The sequence below is a fragment of the Arachis duranensis genome, chromosome 10 (assembly GCF_000817695.3).
Source record: "Arachis duranensis cultivar V14167 chromosome 10, aradu.V14167.gnm2.J7QH, whole genome shotgun sequence".
In the NCBI taxonomy this organism is placed as follows: domain Eukaryota; kingdom Viridiplantae; phylum Streptophyta; class Magnoliopsida; order Fabales; family Fabaceae; genus Arachis; species Arachis duranensis.
The window spans coordinates 51,275,695-51,296,413 of NC_029781.3; the positions used below are offsets into that span (position 1 = coordinate 51,275,695).

The 20,719-nt window shown below is 35.8% G+C and overlaps 2 protein-coding genes across 2 annotated transcripts in view; one reads left to right on the forward strand and one right to left on the reverse strand.

Annotated features, from left to right (window-relative positions):
- The window catches only part of LOC107470049 (uncharacterized), a gene marked incomplete in the record, with an annotated part of 1,833 nt that extends 278 nt beyond the window's left edge, over positions 1 to 1,555 (forward strand). The window contains 1 exon segment of the mRNA XM_016089428.3: positions 1 to 1,555. Within this exon segment, the coding sequence (XP_015944914.1) occupies positions 1 to 1,122 (1,122 nt within the window).
- Positions 1,556 to 1,733: 178 nt separating this feature from the next.
- On the reverse strand, positions 1,734 to 6,554 carry LOC107470044 (CDPK-related kinase 5). The gene is made up of 11 exons (XM_016089425.3): positions 5,929 to 6,554; positions 5,060 to 5,190; positions 4,734 to 4,775; positions 4,479 to 4,587; positions 3,773 to 3,857; positions 3,388 to 3,684; positions 3,177 to 3,289; positions 2,933 to 3,040; positions 2,789 to 2,851; positions 2,525 to 2,692; positions 1,734 to 2,402 (listed from the first exon to the last, which is right to left on the reverse strand). Exons 1-11 carry the CDS (start codon positions 6,472 to 6,474, stop codon positions 2,262 to 2,264), a joined length of 1,803 nt encoding a protein of 600 aa, XP_015944911.1. The 5' UTR covers positions 6,475 to 6,554; the 3' UTR covers positions 1,734 to 2,261.
- Between the last annotated feature and the right edge of the window lie 14,165 nt (positions 6,555 to 20,719).

Genomic DNA, 20,719 nt, shown 5'->3' on the forward strand with positions numbered 1-20,719 from the left:
TCTCCCCCCTCATCCACCACGTCCACCTCGTCCCCCAACCACCCCAACTACTCCGTCTCCGCCTTCCGCGCCCTCTCAACAGAACACATCTGGTCCCTTGAGGCCCCACTCCGCGACGCACAGTGGCGATCCCTGTACGGACTCTCCTACCCTGTCTTCACAACCGTCGTTGATAAGCTCAAACCTCACATCGCACTCTCCAACCTCTCTCTCCCTTCAGATTACGCCGTCGCCATGGTTCTCTCCAGACTCTCCCACGGCCTAACCGCCAAAACCGTCGCCTCTCGCTACTCCCTCGACCCTTTCCTCGTTTCCAAGATCACCAACATGGTCACGCGCCTCCTTGCCACAAGGCTCTACCCTGAATTCATCAAGATCCCTGTCGGCCGCCGCCGCCTCCTCGAAACCACCCAGGCCTTCGAGGAGCTCACGTCGCTGCCCAATATGTGCGGCGCAATAGATGCTACTCCGGTCAAGCTTCGCCACAATCGTCGCCGCGCCAATAGGGTTCCTCAGTCCTACCGCTGCCGCCATGGATTTAACTCCGTGCTTCTACAGGTTGTTGCAGATCACAAGAGGATATTTTGGGACGTTTGTGTTAAGGCACCGGGTGGCACTGACGACGCCACTCACTTTAGGGATAGTTTGCTTTACAGTAAGCTTACCTCCGGTGACATTGTTTGGGACAAGGTGATCAATGTGAGGGGTCACCATGTGAGGCCTTACTTTGTTGGGGACTGGTGTTTCCCTTTGTTGCCGTTTCTTTTGACGCCATTTTCGCCAAATGGAATGGGGACGGCTGCGCAGAACCTGTTCGATGGAATGCTTATGAAGGGGAGGTCTGCAGTGGTAGAGGCAATTGGGCTGCTGAAAGGGAGGTGGAGGATCTTGCAGGATTTGAATGTCGGGGTTTATCATGCTCCGCAGACTATCGTGGCCTGCTGCGTGCTGCATAACCTGTGCCAGATTGCGAGGGAGCCGGAACCAGAATTGTGGAAGGAGCCGGATGAGAATGGACCGCAGCCGAGGGTGATGGACAGTGAGAAGTCCTTGTACTTCTTTGGGGAGAGCTTGAGGCAAGCTCTTGCTGATGATTTGCACCAAAAGCTTTCATCAAGATAATTTTCTTTGAATTGACAAGATGGTGATTGGATGAATGAATGAATGAGGTGATTGATTGTGGCGAAAGTTATTCCTCCTTTTTCATATTGTTCAACGAGTATTATGTGTGTTGTTTGTCTTTAGTTTTTGTTTGAAAAATTTATGAGTTTTGTGGTTAGTATTAAGCAGTAGAAGTAGAATAGAAGATTTGTGGATATATGAATGTGAGTATGTCAATCCCTCCCAACTGTAATGGCTCCCATCCTATGATAGGGATGTGGAGGAGTAGTAGTATTACTATTTACTAACAATGAGTCTAAATGAATGAGGTGTTTCCAGACTAAGCTTTTACTGTAATAGCAAACCTTGATAATACCCTCAACATTTGGTTGTAAACAATGATCGCATCAGTTCGATTCTGCAACAGATGAGTAGGCTAAGTTTTGCAGTTGAATTTGTTAGCATTAACAAACAGCTTGAAGGGATATATTCTTTCTATTATATTATCTTGATTGTTAGCTTCAAGGCTTGGTGAATACGGTTACAGCACATGACAGCGTGTGAAATTTACCAGAATATTTATAAGTTTTTAGATTAATATTATGCTTAGTATAAAACTTGGAACGGTTGAATGGTCTCCATGTAATTTAGTCATATATTCAAACCGTAAAAGCAATCGCTGTCACTGATAATTAAGATATCTACATTTAGCGCCAGATAATTAAGATATCTACATTTACTGCCAGATCTGTGTACCGGGCTGCTTTTTATAGGACTCTGATCACAGTAATTCTTAGCTCATACGAATAAGAGTAGGAATTATAAAACTAGCAAAGGTAATTATTACCACTCACTGAAGCAAAGCTAATTTAAACTCTAGAATGCATATCTTAACCCATTGATCTGGTAAACTATTTTACAATTTCAGCACCTTCAAAAGAATCATTGACTGTAATAGGGCTGTGCTTGCAAGAGCATGTGCTACAGATTCAAATATGATTTGATTGATTGAACCATCCCAAGAATTGCAAATTCGTATATGTTTTTGCAGCACACTTTGATACAAGTTCAAATATGATTTGTTTGATTTGATTGAGCCGTCCCACAAATCAGCATATAGGAAATTCAGCATATCCAAGTGGCTTTGCTTTCAATCATTTTCACTGAACCTTTGCAAGACTTCTGCTAGACACACCATGCAATAATTTGACAAACCCAAGAAAGCTTAGCTTTCCATCGGTGTGCCGTATCCAGTCATGAAGAACCACGTGAACAGGGATAGAAGGACCGAGCCCAAGTTCCTAAAACAGCATTTTGAAGAAATATTATTGTGGTGATTGGTAGGTAACATAATCTGAGAGATTCAACAATTGCTGGATTGCAAGTTAACCTAATAGAATTGAAGTTTTTCTTTTTAACTTACCGATGCAAGTTCTTCAATAACGATAGCCCTGTTTCCATCTTTCTCAAAGAGCTCGTAAGCACATCGGGCATGTTGTTCCCAGCGATCAAGAGCTTCGAGCTGATGTACACTTAATGCAGCAGCACAGAATTCTTCAAAATCCATTCTTCTATATTGTAATGGATTTAGCTGTCATACAAGGAGAAATTTCAAAAAGGAAATGTATGGAACAATAACCGGTCAAACAATCGGACATCTAAATATATATAACACGTTATTAATTACCGAGGCAAGAAAGTCAGGGATGCGAGACTCTTTCATGGCATCCGTTGCATGTTTCATCAAGGCCTACCCAGAAAATTCGAATGTGAAAAACTTATGGAATCCAAACAAACAGTACATTTCTTAGGTGCTGATGTTACAACCAACCTTGCTAATGTTTTCTAAGGATATGCTCCCATTTTTGCTTGGTTCTAACAATGCAAATTGCTCCCTTAGATAATAGAGTTCATCAGCAGTTAATGTCTTGGACAAGGCCTGCCAAAGAGATGAATATAAATAACTAACATAATAAAAAGTTAAAAGAAAGAAGTTTACTAACTATCACTGAGAATTATTATATATCATTTCTAAACTTTGGTTCAACCCGATAATCAGCATCAAATATACGCACCCTTAAAGCAGCCTTACGCAAGGATGATGATCGCATATAGATTTTCATGAGCTTAAATATTAAAAGATCAAGTGGGACTTTTACATTATTGTAATTCCTTATCCAAGGGTGACCTGCAAACACAAGATTAGAACTGGTTGTTCAAAAGAATGTATCACTACTTGACACTTAATGATATTACAGCCATAGACCTAGCACGAAAAGAACTCACTTAGAGCTTGAGAAGCAGATATTCGTTTCCGTGGATCCTTATTCAGTAGGCGTTTGACAAAATCTTTTGCTTCTGTAGATAAAGAAGGCCAAGGAGCCTCATCGAAGCTGGGATCAGCTTTCAAAACTGCCCTAAAGATACCAGACTCCGTTCGGGCCCAAAATGGGCGACTACCACACAAAAGAATATATGCGATCACGCCTATGCTCCACACATCAGCCTCAGTGCTGTACGATCTATGGAGAACTTCTGGGGCCACATAGTATGCACTTCCAACAATGTCATTAAGCCTTTCATCTGTAAGTCATTGAAAATAATTAAGACCATTCCAAAAATCTATTGAGAGAAAAGATACCATACCAATTAAGGACGTGTTTGGGGAGACCTGGTCGGACAAAGTCAGATAACCCAAAGTCAATTGCTTTTAATTCTGACTCTGAACTTTCATCCTTCGACGTATACAGAAAATTCTGAACAAAGAAATGCCAGGGGTTTAGTCAGTAAACAACAGCCTCCAAAATGAGATCCCATCCAATAATTTAATTTAACCTTGACTACAATAGTTATTTATACACAAACAACGAGTTTAAGTGAAAAAGTAATTTTTCATAAAAAAAAAAAAATCATCTTTTCTTATTTGCTTCATTTTCTTAGAAAATGTCTATATTGAGAAAAATGAGTTTAACACTTGAGCCAGAGCCCGAATGATTGCTGCACTAGACGAAACTTAAAACCACTTAGGTCATACCCATGGATTATACTGGCCTATGTACAGCAACCTAATGATATTTCGAGAAAATCCAAAATCCATGCAAAACTGTTAACAGCAGACCTCGGGTAAAGGCTGTTAAACCGATTCTAATGTTAGTACCATGTCCCATTCCAATGACATACATGAATAATGTAGAGCAAAACAAATAGTTCAATTTACCATTTGAAATAAAAAAATAATAAACAAATTCTCAAAAGCTAAATAGCTACCACTGGGTTACCACTAAGGTAATTAGGATTAACCAACCCATGCTCTGCATAGCTATTGTATCAGATGAATCTGTGACAAAAATCAAAGAAGACAAAAGGAAAAGAGTTACCTCTGGCTTAAGATCTCGATGCACCACACCCTGAAGATGACAAAATGCGACAACATTTAGTATTTGTACCATCACAGCCTTCGCATCATCTTCTGAGTATTTCCCTCCTCTTAAAAAATAAAAATTTCAAACAAACAGACAAACATAGAACTCGTTAGTGGCATGGTTCAATTCCAAGTCTTTTGTTTTCTTTTTTTCTTTGGGGGACAGAAGGGCAGGGGTCAGTAGCAGTATTGTTCCTGCTTTATAACATACTTTGATAGTATCCTATCCAAAAGCTCGCCACCTTCGCATAACCTGAAATATGAAGAGTATCAAGTGAATTATGAAAAAGTTGGGAAAAATAAATGAAAAATAAAGAAAAGCTCTCACATGTGATGCACATTCAATCAACAAAAATAAGTAATTAAACCTATTATACCATCTTGGGGTTACCAAAAATAGTGTCTAGGGTTGTGACAGAATACTTCATTGAAGAATAAATTATTAGCTTCCTTTCCATAAGTTTTGTCTTCGCTAGAATTGCCACTGCACTACTGTTATGATATCATTTGAAAAGGAAACAGATGCCCAAAACTTACTCCATCACAATGTAGACATTATCTTGATCTTCAAATGCATCATAGTATTGTACCAGATTCTTATGTCCGTTCAAAGCTCGCAATATTTTAACCTCCCTTCTCACATCTTCAATTGCAATTGCTGTTGTCATCTGGCAACAAAATGGGTGAAGATTAAACCATAATTTTGACCTCTATATATGGTTGACAAATGACAATAGTGTAGAAGTTGCAAAAAAAGTTATACCAAGTATCTAGACAATGCCACTGTGGAGAAGTCCAAGCTTTTCATACAATAAGCACAATATCATCCACAGCAATTTCAATTTGCTATAAGAAATGTTCCAACAAGTTTACCACAAAGCATCCAAGTTCAACATTTAACAATTAGAATGGATTAGGTCAATGCCGAGCTATGCTACTCTATTTTCATGACTCCGGAAGATCAAACAAATACATACGACTCCAAGGATTTCGAAAACCATCCCACTGAAAGAATCCCCAGAAAGTAAATAAATAAATCATTACACAAAAGACCAAACAGAAAGACCTAGTGTTTGGAAGCTGTATCTGAGACACAGACAAAAACAAACGAATACACAACCCTGTAATCATCATAACAATAATTCCCCGCGGAAAATACCTCCTCGCTTTAATATCTTTGCATAAAATAATAATCATAAAAATAATAAAACTCAAGCTTTGTCTAGCAGACAATGTAAATCACCCCCAAATGACTAAGCATTTGCAACAATTCACAATCCTCAACAAAACAAAAACAAATAAAAAAACAAGTGCAAGTTTGTAACCATGATGAGTCTATATAAGGAACTAAAAAGTAAAAACACATGAAAGGAGACATAAAAGATAATCAAATTATTGTTATTAACCTTAGCTTTTGGGATGACTTTAACAGCAACTTGCTGACCCTTAAGCTCACCCTTCTTGTACCTAGCAGAACAAGTATACCCAAAATGCCCTCGACCCACTTCTTCCCCAACCTCAAGCCTACTAGTGAACTCCTTCGAGAATCCGAATCTCTTATCCAAATCGGCGGCACCTCCTCCGCCGTCCTCCTCTCCTTCCTCCGGTATTGCCGTTGCCGCTTTCTTTCCCTGCCGTCTAGCCAACACAGCCCTTATGTGCTTCGCCGGCGACGGAGGCGGGAACGGTCGCCTGAAAAACCTCCTCGGCGTCGAGCTGGCACTCTTGTTCCCTCCTCCGGTCGCCGGAGACTTCTTGAGGAAGTGTGCAGGGCTTGGGCTGTAGAAGGGGAAGAACGGCGACTGTTTACCGGCGATGACGTCATCTTTCCGGCCACCGGAGGGAGTGAGAGGGGTTTTGGGGATTTGCTGTGAGGGATCGTAAGGTTCAGCTTCAGGTTCCCGAGAAGCGTAAGGGTTGGGTTTGTGAGGCTTTGAAGTGCAAACCCCCATTGTTGGAAAACGGTTAGAGAAGCTCGCTTAGTGAAGAATTGGTCATGACATTGCGGGGAAAATTTTCTGGGTTCCTAGAGAGAAAGTGTGGTGGCTTTGTTGGGAAGATGAAGATGGAGACGAAAATGAGGAAGGTGGGCAATCTCATGAGACACGTGGCATGCACGTGAGCGTTGATGATGTTTGGGTGTTCATTGAATTAGGAAAGAGTAGTTCTTGTGTTGATGAATTATGAATATGAACGAATGAATAGAGAGTTGAGGCAACAGGCAAGTGAGAAGATGGGGATTGTAATTGGAGTATTTGTGTGTTGTGTTTGCAGTTTGCATTGGTTGCCACAGCTTTGGCTACTACATATTGTTTTTTCCACTTTTGAGTTTTGACTGATCAACAACTACGCCGTACCAAGAGAAATACACCAATTATTATAGTACATTATTTAGAAAAAGAAAAAAAAACGTAGAGTGATAATTAGATTTTGGAAGATTTTGATCTAGGACTAATTAGTTTTTGAAAGAGAAAAATATTAATTAGATCTTTTAAAATAATAAATGGTGGATATATATGTTTTTTTGTCAATAGATAGTACAAAATAAAACATAATTATACATGAGCATAAAAATCCGTTGTTATCATATAAATATAAAAAAAAATGTAATTTTAGACAATAAAATATTTATTATATTTTAATTTCTTTATATAATCTTTATCAATTATTTTATATCATTACAAATTCTTGTTATCTACGTAACAATTTTTTATAAATAAATAGGTGATAATAATTAATGACATATATAAACGCAATCAATTAATAAAGAACATAATGGGTCCATTATTATTTACTATCGTAGACCCATTATTATTTACTATCGCAGAGGTTAAATTAGGATTTTTTTAGCAATTAGATGGTTAAAACTCAAATTTTGTAGAGATCTAATTATTACTTTACTCAAAAAATAATAAAAAAAATTGTGTTGCGTAAAATGTAGACATATAAATCCATTGCATTGTATTTACACAGTGAATTTTAAAACATATATAGTTTAGATTAGAGATTTTGAAATTATTTGAGATTGGAGATTTTGGATTTAAATTTTATAGAGAAATATTATTTAATTTAAGATTTTTTTTTTCTTGAATATATCAATGAATTGAAGGTATTATTTTAAAAGTTTAATTTTAATGTTGTAAAATATTTTATATACTTATTTAATTATATTTTTTTTGGTTTATCATATACATATTAAAGTAAGAATTAGTTATTTTTTATTAATATATTGTTACAGATATATGTATAAATTATTTTATACAGTAATTTAAAATTAAAATTTTCAGAGTTTAAGCATAAAAAAATTGGATAAATTGACGGAAAACAATCTCACCTTAAAGTTGTACGTGTATAACATTTTTGAATATATAGAAAATATAAAATAATTTGTGAAGATAAGAAGGGTAATTGTCAATGATGAATAGGAGACAAGACTACAAAACAACTGAATAATAACCAACCAAAAATGATGATGATTTAATAACACCAAAATAAGGGTATGCTTAATTTGAATGGTTAAGAAACAAGAGAGTGAAGTGCACACAACGGAGTTAATAAATGAGAGGGGATAAATGTTTAATTATTTTTAATTTTTTGTTTGCTTTTAAAAGTTCCTTGCTTTCTCTTCCCTTCATCTCCACCATTTACTACTATTATTGTTAGCAGAGTTAAGTAAACTCCAATTTAAGAGCTTTTAATATTGTGTTGACATTATTGATATAATATGGGGCATGCTTTATTTTTGTTTGTTTGGCATAAATTAGACATGAGCAAAGTTCAACGCCCTTGCCTAACAAAGTAACAATCAACTCATTATTAATATATGTACATATTCTTTGTACCATGGTCTATATACGAATAATAATAATAATAACAATAATAATAATAATATGGTTTAGATTTTGGCAAATTATCAAAGCTCTTTTACATTAATTTTTTTCCATACATGTTTATTAATTATATTTTTCTTTCTATAAAAATACTGTAACAACCCAATTTTGTGACGAAGTAACTTTTTACTAAAAATATAGTGAGATAGACATCTTAATTAATAATATAATATAAGTTGAGATAAATTTAATACATTACAAAAGATGCGGTAGATAGCAGCGACTATTTAGCGGTTGTTGGTCGAGTCGCAGCTATCTCTCGATTTTGTGGTAGTTGTAGCAATAAATCTGGTAAATGCTACTAATTTGTTTTAAACACCCACTGCCGCTCTGTCCTTCAATCTTATTATCTTTTCTTTCTCAAGACAAACCAAACTTAACCCTAGCCATCAATCATTCTCTCATTCTCAAACCTTCAGATACTATCAAACTTAGGTTTGTCGCCGCTAACCTTGTCACAAGCACCCTTTCCTCTTCGAAAAAAGCACTTCTTTTGCCAGATTCGAGGTCATCATCGTACTCCTCTGTTTTGTCTCTTCTGCTAGATTTACTCATGATCTCCTCTACACAGTGCATGGTTCAATTAGGATGCAGTTGCACGAGAGTCCTATCACCGTCACTTCCAGCCTCTGCCACAAGTATTACCTATCGTAGGTTCAGACCAGCCTTACCTAATCTTTGACACCCATGCCTGCTCCTTCAAATCCGCTGCCAGAAGCTCTTCCTCCTTGGAGCATTGCAAATCCAAACTCCGTGCTTATGTTCTAAAACAAGGTGAGTGGCTTGAAATTTATCCCTAATTATGCTAGTTGTGTTTTACAAGTCTAATATCTATTTTAGGTAAATGATTGTTGTGCTAAAATCTATTGCAAAATGGTTACAAGTTGCTTTCTAAATGTTTGTTGTGCTAAAATTTGGCAATAAATCATTTTTGTACAGTCACGCAATTATGCATTACCATTTAATAGAATGTTTGACTCTAATAATAATTGTCTCAAGAGAAGGATTAGTGAATATAATTTGTCAAAGTACAAATGCTTCAGATTTAATTCCTTGCTATAAATCTAGCACCTTTATGTTATGTTCTTTGCTTTTTTTTTGGAAATTATAGGTAAAGCTATATCATGCTAAAAAGGTACAGGAGATGTTTTGGTCATGAAGAAGTCAAAGAAGTAAAAAATGCTTAACCACAGATAGGTATTGCAATAAAGAAGCGAAATTCATAAATCATTAATTCTTTTACAAGATTTCCTCTGGCAGAGTTTTAAGGTTCATACCAATAATGATAAATCAAAAATTATTGTTTATTTAATAGTTTAAAATACTGAAAGTGATTTGTGCCTTTCATTTTTCTTACTTCATATAAATATCTAAACCTGTATTTTTTTTTTCATTGGCAAGTAGAAGGCCCACCAGCTGTAATTGGAACTTTAGGACCTTGGCAAAAGGTAACTATTTTTGTTTGGCTTATACTTAATGAATGAAATTGTTGTAATGTCATTCACTAAAGCCAACATTATGATGATATGTTTAATTTGATAGAACTAAACTTTGGTGATGAAGTGTTATTCTTTTATGCTAAGAGATTGGAATTAACCAGGTACATTATCCTTTCCTATGTCATTGCTTTTTTATATTGTTGTGTAATTATTGCTAACAGATATGCTTGTAAGTTTCAATTTTACTTACAAATAGTTACAATAGTGTGTAGTTATACACATGCATTGTTAGAGTAATTATTACATGGTATAAGAAATTTACTAATAGTTGAATTAATTTTTATTTTCTAACTTTCAGAACCAAACATATACGTCACTTAAAGGTTGATCAATAATATGTTTTTTTCTTATCAAATAATGATGGCATGTGTTAATGTTATTGTAGTTGATGATGATGATGTAGAAACATATATATTGGCAACAACTATGTAGTTGTAAATTGTAATTAAAAATGTTTGATTATCAGCTGTTAGTTAAGAAGTGTAGAAATAAATAGGCACCAAATGACAATTGTTGACTTTGGATAGTCTACATCACTTGTAAATTTGATGTTTAAGTTATCTATTGATAAAGCAGAAGATTTCATGGAAAATTATATTTGCATGATAATTTTGTAAGTTCAACTTTGCTTATATTTTCAGGATAATTTTGCAAGTCCAGCTCCTTTCTAAACTTGTTTTTTTTTCATTGGCAGGCACAAGGCCCACCAGTTGTAACTACAACTGTAGGACCTTGGCAAAAGGTAACTGCTTTTGTTTGGCTTATACTTTATTGAGATCTTTAGTAAGGGGCTTGTTTCCTAATTTTCTTATGGCATAAATATTTGTGTGGATGCGTGAGCAAAGAAAAAACATAGATTTTACATCCTTGTTGTTTTATTGTTTATTATGGATATTTTCTTAATATTCATTTCTGGTTTGTTCTTTTTGGTTTGATTTATTTTGAATTTTCTTTCTATGAACTTTGAAATTGATTTAGCTCGTTTTTTGTATCTATTAATTGTTTTGCTTCATCGATGAAGGAAAAAAAAAGCTCAATAGAGAATCTGTCTTGTATATTTCCATCAATATCTAAACCAGGTTTCAAATTATAATGTTACAATGGTTTTTATAAATATTCTTGAACCTAAAGGATTATGGAAGCTAAAAAAATGAATGTTGTTTCAGAGGGTCGCAATTCAAGAATTGTAAGCCTATGTTACATAACATTAGTCTTCATAGTCACATATTATGTTTTCCAATTTAGTGTTTGATCATCTGAATTCCTTTAGTTGCAAGAAAAGGAAGTGAAGCGCGAAACAAAAAGCATCTATAAAGAAGTTTTCAAAATACAAAATGTCATGCAATAAGTTATATACCATGATGCTGTTGTGTTATGTTGTGTTGTGTGCTGCTAAATTTTCATTTCAAGGCTTATGAAATTGTGTTAAATATAAAACATTAGACAAAACTATTTCAAACTTGGATATGGAGTTAGCTTCCGCAAAGGCAGCTCAGGAGTCAATTCGCAATGGCGCTCCTCTATCAGAAAATATAAGGGCAACTTAATCAACTCCTAAGAGAAGGTACCTCATGGTCATAGGAATCAACACTGCTTTTAGCAGTAGGAAAAGAATTTGAGAATCTTAATTTGACACCTACTAATAAGTTAATTTTACTGTTGCAGAAAATGATCCATTTTGATGAAGATAGTGGAGGAAATATCAAGCGTACAATATTAAAAATGCTAGGGAGGGCTTGGAAGGAAATGAGGAACAGGTTGTACCATGATTATTAAGACTCAGAACTGACTATTGAACAAAATATTGAAGGCCACCCACTGGGAATTACTGCGGATCATTGGAGATGGTACCTTGATTATCGCAATAGTGAAGACACAAAGGTAATATGTTTTTATTTTGTAACAGAAAAAATCTATTAATGTTACATTTAGTCAAAAAATGGTGTCTAGTAACCTTTACTTTTGATGGCATGACAGGAGAAGTGTAGAAAAAATGCTGTGAATTGATCGAAGCAGCTATACACTCACACTGACAGATCGAAAAGCTTTGCAAGGCTCGAAGAAGAAGAGGTAATTCATGTTTGACTCACTTTTCTAACCTTCTCTTGGTCTACATATTCACTATTTAAACTGTATTATTACAGTTGAAACGACAAGGGAGGAGAATTGGTAGAGGGGAGTTGTGGACCTTAACGCACAAATGACCTAATGGCTCCTATCTCCATGATGCAGCTCGGGCCATTGGTATAAGTAATGTGTTGAGAATCTCTAAGTTGTTTCTCGTAGGTTTTATTTTTTAAAATTGTGTTGAAAGTCTATCCTGTTAGTAATTAGCTAATAAATGCTTATGTTTGCTTATCTATATGTGTAGGAAAGAATTGCAGAGATTGAGAAACATGATGAATCATCTAAACTGTTGTCTCAGAATGATTCGCTTGTTCAAACTTTCAGAAAGGAGCATTCGGGTAGAGTGAGTGGCATGGGTATCGGACCGACTTCTAGTCAAGTCTTCGGTACGAATTCCCATCAGCCGAGCAATGGTGCTTAAAGAAAGGAGACCTAGAGGGTTCTGCTTGAACTACAAGCAGAGATAGCGGCCGAGAAATTAAAAAGAAAGGTAATGGAAGATGAAGTAGTAGCCGAGAAGACAAATAGGCAGGTGGTGGAAGATGAGGTAGCAGCCGAGAAGACAAAGAGGCAGGCACTGGATAGTGCTCTGAGATGTCTAATTCAAGGGCAAGGAGGGGAGCTACCACCAAATGTGGCTGTAGGGATGAATTCGTTGGAGGGACAGAGTAGAAAGTTCATTTTAGGATTGGAAATTAATTTTTTTTGTTAAATATACACTTTTTTATTATTTACTATGCAACTCTTAGTAAGGAATACACTATTAATAATTGGATAAACATATGAATTTGATTTATAGTTTTGCTAATGATGTTTACCCATTAATTTATTTTTTCAGATGCAAAATAATTTGGATTTATAATATTTATCTATATGTGTAGGAAAGAATTGCAGAGATTGAGAAACATGATGAATCATCTAAACTGTTGTCTCAGAATGATTCGCTTGTTCAAACTTTCAGAAAGGAGCATTCGGGTAGAGTGAGTGGCATGGGTATCGGACCGACTTCTAGTCAAGTCTTCGGTACGAATTCCCATCAGCCGAGCAATGGTGCTTAAAGAAAGGAGACCTAGAGGGTTCTGCTTGAACTACAAGCAGAGATAGCGGCCGAGAAATTAAAAAGAAAGGCAATGGAAGATGAAGTAGTAGCCGAGAAGACAAATAGGCAGGTGGTGGAAGATGAGGTAGCAGCCGAGAAGACAAAGAGGCAGGCACTGGATAGTGCTCTGAGATGTCTAATTCAAGGGCAAGGAGGGGAGCTACCACCAAATGTGGCTGTAGGGATGAATTCATTGGAGGGACAGAGTAGAAAGTTCATTTTAGGATTGGAAATTAATTTTTTTTGTTAAATATACACTTTTTTATTATTTACTATGCAACTCTTAGTAAGGAATACACTATTAATAATTGGATAAACATATGAATTTGATTTATAGTTTTGCTAATGATGTTTACCCATTAATTTATTTTTTCAGATGCAAAATAATTTGGATTTATAATATTTATCTATATGTGTAGGAAAGAATTGCAGAGATTGAGAAACATGATGAATCATCTAAACTGTTGTCTCAGAATGATTCGCTTGTTCAAACTTTCAGAAAGGAGCATTCGGGTAGAGTGAGTGGCATGGGTATCGGACCGACTTCTAGTCAAGTCTTCGGTACGAATTCCCATCAGCCGAGCAATGGTGCTTAAAGAAAGGAGACCTAGAGGGTTCTGCTTGAACTACAAGCAGAGATAGCGGCCGAGAAATTAAAAAGAAAGGCAATGGAAGATGAAGTAGTAGCCGAGAAGACAAATAGGCAGGTGGTGGAAGATGAGGTAGCAGCCGAGAAGACAAAGAGGCAGGCACTGGATAGTGCTCTGAGATGTCTAATTCAAGGGCAAGGAGGGGAGCTACCACCAAATGTGGCTGTAGGGATGAATTCATTGGAGGGACAGAGTAGAAAGTTCATTTTAGGATTGGAAATTAATTTTTTTTGTTAAATATACACTTTTTTATTATTTACTATGCAACTCTTAGTAAGGAATACACTATTAATAATTGGATAAACATATGAATTTGATTTATAGTTTTGCTAATGATGTTTACCCATTAATTTATTTTTTCAGATGCAAAATAATTTGGATTTATAATATTAAGAAAAATTTCAAAAATAACAAAAAAAATAATACCTAGTACATTCAAATTAAAAAAAAAAACATTAATTGCTAGTGCAAAATACAGTATTTTTTCGCCCATTTAGCCGGGAAAATAGCAAGGTTACAAAATGGCCGGAAATAAATTTAAAAATACCGAATATCAAATAGTGCCGCAAATTAAATTTTAAAAAATACAATGATCAACAAATAGCAGCGGTTCATAACTGCCGGGAAAGTGCCGTCGAATTCAAGGTTGGTTAAATAGCGGCGGTTGCCACTAAATCAACCGACACTATTCCAAGGATTTTGTTGCGTTTGTGCCAGCGGTTCATTAGAACCGCCGACAAAATCAAATCTCTACACCTCATACTGCAACGTTTCTTAAAGCGCTGGTAATTCGTTTTGCACCAGTTTAAACCGCCGCAATCCCTATAAAATCGTTGTAAATTCCTGATTCCTTGTAGTGATAATATAATAATTGAGCTCAAAATCTATCGATACGGATTAAGGTCGACACTCTCCGAGAGTTTAGCTATGCTAGGGCATTCTAATAAATATTTCCTGGTCAAGATAATTATGTTTTTAGAATTATATATATTAATAGTTAGTGTGTTTACTCTAATAAAATAAATACATGTGTTCTAATACATCTAGCTTTAGTAATTATCTACTGCGTATTATTTTAATAATATAATACATCCTTATAACCCCATATTGTGCCACAACTTCTTTATATATAAGCCACCTCCTTCTTAATCTTTGTTGGCTTCTTTATATATAAGCCACCTCCTTAATTTTCATTCTCTTTCGGCTAATTTCAAAAAAATTAAAAAAATTCCACCAAAATTCCAAACTGATTAAACTGTTCTTCTCATCCTCTTCTTCAATCTCATACCAATTTTCTTGAAGGAACTTGAGGTAGGATTATTGTTTTTTTTTCTTTTCTCCTTAATAGTTTTAGTTTTGAAGTAATATACGGAGAAAAATTGATTTTTTCTTGATTGTTTTGATTGAAAACTAGGTAAGAAATTAGTGTTAGAAATTCCAAAAAGAAAATCGGTTTTGTACCTAAGAGAAGGTAAGGGTTTAATTAAATTAACTTGTGTGAATTGTATTTTAGATATGTAATTTATGAATTTGATATTTGATGACTGAAAAGGTATGTTTAAGTGCTTGTTTGAGATTGATTATTTGTTGTATATAAGTCTAAAAAATTGATATTTCTATAGAATATTTTAGTCGAGTCTTATATGCCTTTGAAAGAGGTTAATTTAAGTTAATTTTAATGTTGTTTATGAAGTGAAATGAAAGGTTAAAGCCAGAAGAATGAATGATTAAAAGTTAAAGAAAACGTTTAAAGAAAGTATTAAGGAATAAAAGTTTAAAGTTTAAGAAATTAAGGTTTAATAAAATAAGGTCTAAGGTTCAAGGTTTAAGGATTAAGGTTTAAGGAATAAGGTTTAAAAGTTTAATAAATAAATATTAAAGAAAAGATTGAGGAAGATTGAATAATTGAATTAAAGAAATATGATATTGAGTACAATCTCGTGAGGATGGTGATACATAACGTTCTCTTAAGATATTGTGCATGAAACTTAGTAGGGATGGCAATACGTAACACCCACTTGAAACCGGAAGGAAGGTTCTTGATAAGAAAAAATTAAAACAAAGGATAAAGGGATAAGAAAAAAAGATGGAGAAAAAGACGCAATAGAAAAGACACAGCGGAAACACAAAAGGATAGATAAGGGTTTTCCTAAAAATACTACTAAGCAAATCAAAACTAAACCAAATCTTCTAACAAACTTTAACTGTAAAACAAACTAAAATAAAGGCCTACAAAATTCGAATTTTAATGATAAATTATGCCTTCCACCCAATTTGAAAAGCATTATTGGGCTTCTTTCTGTCCTGACTTAGTTCAATGGACCTTGTGAGCTACCGCCATTTCAGCACCACTATTTTTGAGATAAGCTCTTGGTCTCCTTGATGTCCAAGATCGGCATGGTATAATTCTTCTAGTATTCAGATCCATAAATATGACAAGATTACCATTCTGCTCCTTGTCTCTAACATGACGAAAATGCCTTCGTGAGCATGTATCAGTTCCCCATGAGGATGACGATATGTAACGCTCATGGAGGGGACTTTGGCTGAAGTAGGGATGGCGATTCGTAACGCCTATCTCAGGATCACTATCGGGTATTGGGCAACGAACCGACATGTGAGCTCACAGCCTGTATAGGAAATGACATGCATCATACTTGTTTATCGCATAAATCATTTGATGCTATTGTTGAGTATATATATGTGTTTGATTATTTTTGTTTGAGACTTTATGGTATTTCTTAAGGTGTTTGATATGGTGAGTTGAATGTGTTTGGTTAGAACTGAGAAGAAATAAAATATTAATCTCAAGGAAAGTAAAAGAAATATTGTTGTGTGAAACCTGTAAGACCCCGGATTTTTAGACATTAAATTATGAGTTAATTGCGATTTGTGATATTTATTTATGATTTTTATTTTCGGAGAATTATCTTACAAAAGGGTAACTAAAGCAAAATTATGAGTTTTTGAGTTTAAAATTAATTAGAACTCATATAATTTTCATAGTAATCGGATATTTTCTTATTTATAATTTAAAGTTCTAGTAATTGAAAAATAATGAGAATTTTATATGCTTTAATTTGAATATTGAGATTTCAAACTTTATTTTATGAAAAAAGAAAAATTTATTTGATTACCTCTAATTTTAAATTAGAGTATTTATTTGAAAATAATTTGTAAGTTGATGAAAAATAGTATTTTTATAAATAATTATTGTCGGATTAAATTTGATTTTCAATTACTAAATTATCCCTAATTTTATTAAAATTGCCAAAACTATCCAAACCATAATTTAACCAAAATAAAATCCTAATCCCCACTCTCTCACAAACTCCCTCAAGCTGCCGTCACCCTCACCCACAAATGTAGCACACAGACATGCTTAACCAGGGAAAAATGGAGAAGAAAAAAAAAAGAGAAGATGAGGAAGCAGATGGCGGCGGCAGGGCTGAGTGCCACCGACGCCATCATCGTCGAGTGCAAGTAAAGGGAAGAGGGGGAGAGCTGTGACAGAGAGAGAGGGAGGAGAAGAAGAAGATGGCACCGACGAGGAGAGGACGCCGCCGTCACCACACGTCGCCGTCGGGAGTCAAAATGCGAGGAAGAAGGGGAGCTGCCGAGGGATCCGTTGCCGTTAGATCCATCGTCGCCATCTGTGGAGCCACGAGAAGCGTCATCGTTGTGGGCTTCGAAGGGAGAGACACACGATAAGGGAGACAGGGAGTTGCTCCTGCCGCTGTTGAGCTGCATTGCTACTGTCTGGGCTGTCACCGGCAGAAGCTACTGTTGTTGGAGCTCGCCGAAACCACCACTGGAGCTCTCTATTGCCATTCTGGTCACTGAGTATGGTGTTGTTTCTGCTGGAACCACCGCCAGAGCTACTGTTTCTCTGTTCTATCATTTCTTCCTTACTATAGTATGTTGCTCTTGTCCCAAAACAGTTACCGTTGTTATTCTGTTATAGGTTACTGAGGTTTTTGTGATGTTGATGTCTTAGGGTTGAGCTAAGATTCTTGCATGCTATGTTTAATGGATGTTGCTACTGCGGGATGATTGGATTTGACGCCGTTGTTGCAAAATAAGAATAAATTGGAGTTTGTTGCGTAATTGAATCGCGATCGAGGTAGGAGTTTTTCTTAAAACTCACTTTCATTTTAAGGAATTATTATAAATCGATATTGCTGTGAAAAGTGTATTTTTGTGATCATGTGATTCTTAGGGATTGAATTGAACTGTTTTGGATAAATGGAAATGGTTGAGTGATTGCAGATTTTATGTAATACAATTAAATGAAAAGTTGGACTGTTTGTGGTTATAAACTGTGATCGTTTGCCCGATTATTTGAAAGTGATTAATTGCTGAATTCTTGATTCTTGTTGACTTCTTTGAGTTTGAGTTGGCGTTATGGTAGTTAATAAAAGCTTGATTTGTGTATATTGAGAAATGGTTTTATATTGGGAATCTAATTTGTGTGTTTATATTGAGAATTGGCTTAGTATTGAAACAGTTGGAAAGGGTTGAGAGATAGTTTGGATGGAACCCTTGAAGGGTGGTAAAGCCCGAGTTTTAAAGGAGATGCTGCCGAAATTTTTATAAGTATTTAAGGGAAATTGAATAATAAGAATTAACTTATAAGGTTGCTTCCCATATCTCCTTCCTTAATGATTGTTGTTGTTGTTGTTGTTGTTGTTGTTGTTGTTCTTTTGGAAGTTGTTTTGGCATTGTTAAGGTTGTTGAGTATAATCTCTCCTCTTAAAGTTCCGACCTCTAGGAATAGAAAATCTTGCATTTTTCTGGTTATGGTAACCACCACGGTTGGTACTTATAGCCGCATTCTTTTTAGAAGAATCCTCTACCACACGACTTTTGTTTACTAACTCTGCAAAGCTTTTGACCTCAAGAGGCGCCACAGCCTACATAATATCATCCCTCAAACCATATTCATACTTCATGCACTTCCATTCCTCAAACGCTTTAGAAGCACCCTGATAAACACTCAAAAAGCGGCACAACTCTTCAAACTTGCTCGTATAAGCAGCCATTGTTATGGATCTTTGTCTCAGTTTCAGTAGCTCCAACTCCTTAGCTTGTCTTGTAAAGTTAGGGGAGTATTTCTTATAAAACTCCTCTTTGAACACCTCCTAGGTGATTATCTCATCCCTATTTTCTTGCTGCAGTAGATGGTGAGCTCCTTGCTACCAGTGTTATGCTTCTTCATCCAGCTGATAAGAAGCAAGTTCAACTAACTGACTCTCAGGTACATGTTATGCTTGCAGTGCCTTTTCTATAGCTTGAAACCAATTATCGGCTTCATTTGGATTATTAAACCCTTGAAGATTGGAGGATTGATCTTCAGAAAAGTTGCCAAGGTCATCAGACCTCAATAAGCTCGATGGTTTCCCAGTCCATTACCATTCCCATTCATCCTTTCCATAGCCTGGTTCATAGCTATAGTATTTGTTTGTATCGTGTTGACGAGGTTAGTCATAACTGCTAAGAACACGGCCTGATTGCCAGGATGAGCAGTTTCCTCATTTTCTCTCTGTCCTCGTCCACGAGTTGCCATTCAGGTCCTGTCCATACCAACAAGCGATATCAAGGTGATCAGTCTCAATATCTCAAGTTAAGTGCTTCAAATTTCCAAAGGTATACTCATGAACTTCATGCTAAACATATCAATTAGATACCCTAAATAGCACAGGCACTAACTCAAAGTATGCATTGAAGCATAAATAGTCCATCCCTCAGGCTCATGAGGACAAACTGCTCTGATACCATAATGTAACACCTTACCATTCAAATCCTTATGCTCGAAGCATAAGTCAATGATAATAAGGTGGTACGAGAAAGCTGAAAAGGAATTAAAGAAAATCGCGAGCACAAACATACACGTAACGAAATATAGCATGTTCAGAAAAATAGGGTAAAATATGATAGCCACTAGTCACGACCTGCGAAGTTTAGGTCGGCTAGGGTTACAGTAATAAAATAGTTGATAACAGTCATATCACTCTCCAAAATACATCAAAACCTCTATAGGCAAAGTTTCAAAAGAAATGTATACATATACATCATTAAAGTTTTCCAAAATAAATTGGGAGAAATCTAAGAAAAATACAAAACAGAGTTCAAACTAAACTTTGTCGTCTTCCAGACGAACTCAAGCTCACTGCGGAGCACTAGGACCTACATCTGAAAAACAGGAAATATATACAAAATGAGAACCCCGACCCATGGGTTCCCAGTATGGTAAAAATGCCAAATAGATATAATATAAGGTAACAGAAACTCTCTAAGTAATCTTAAATTCCCAGAAATCAGTTGTTTCATCGTAGGTTCTCACTAATTCGCAATTAGGTAATTGTCATAGGAGATTCTAATCTACTTCACCTTTTTCAAAGTTTCCACAACTCTCTAAACTCCAAACAGAACAGTCCTCAGCGTCAACCAACACCAGCATGAGGAACCTCTCAGATATTCAAACACAAGCAAGACAAACAAGTAATACACAAGTAGATTCAAGTAAAACAATTATCACATAGTCATATACACAAATTAAACAATCCAAGACAAGTAACAATACCAAAAAATTCATTCAAATGTAAATGATGTATGCCTGTCATATGGCCGATGATATCATCTGTCGGTTATAAAGCCAAGCTAAGTGTCCGACCACATCTTGTGACGGAGGGCTAACATCTAAGAGCAAGTGGGATAAAACCACCGTCCTTGTATCTACACCAGAAGATCAAATATAAACTAGGAGTAAGCGGGACAAAGCTACCTTCTTTGCATCTACTCCTGAAGATCAAACCATAACCCGGAGCAAGTGGAATAACGCCACTGCATCTACCCAGATAGGTATATCTCAATCAAATTCCATTTCGTTATCAAAATTCATCCTCAGTCTCATTTCACTTCATTCAAAATCA

Coding starts and splice junctions, on each gene's coding strand:
- LOC107470044 (XM_016089425.3), bottom strand. CDS start 6,474: ATGGGGGTTTGCACTTCAAAGCCTCACAAACCCAACCCTTACGCTTCT. Junction 3,041..3,176: donor TGCGTAAGGCTGCTTTAAGG/GTGCGTATATTT, acceptor TCTCTTTGGCAG/GCCTTGTCCAAGACATTAAC. Junction 2,852..2,932: donor CCTTAGAAAACATTAGCAAG/GTTGGTTGTAAC, acceptor TTTTCTGGGTAG/GCCTTGATGAAACATGCAAC.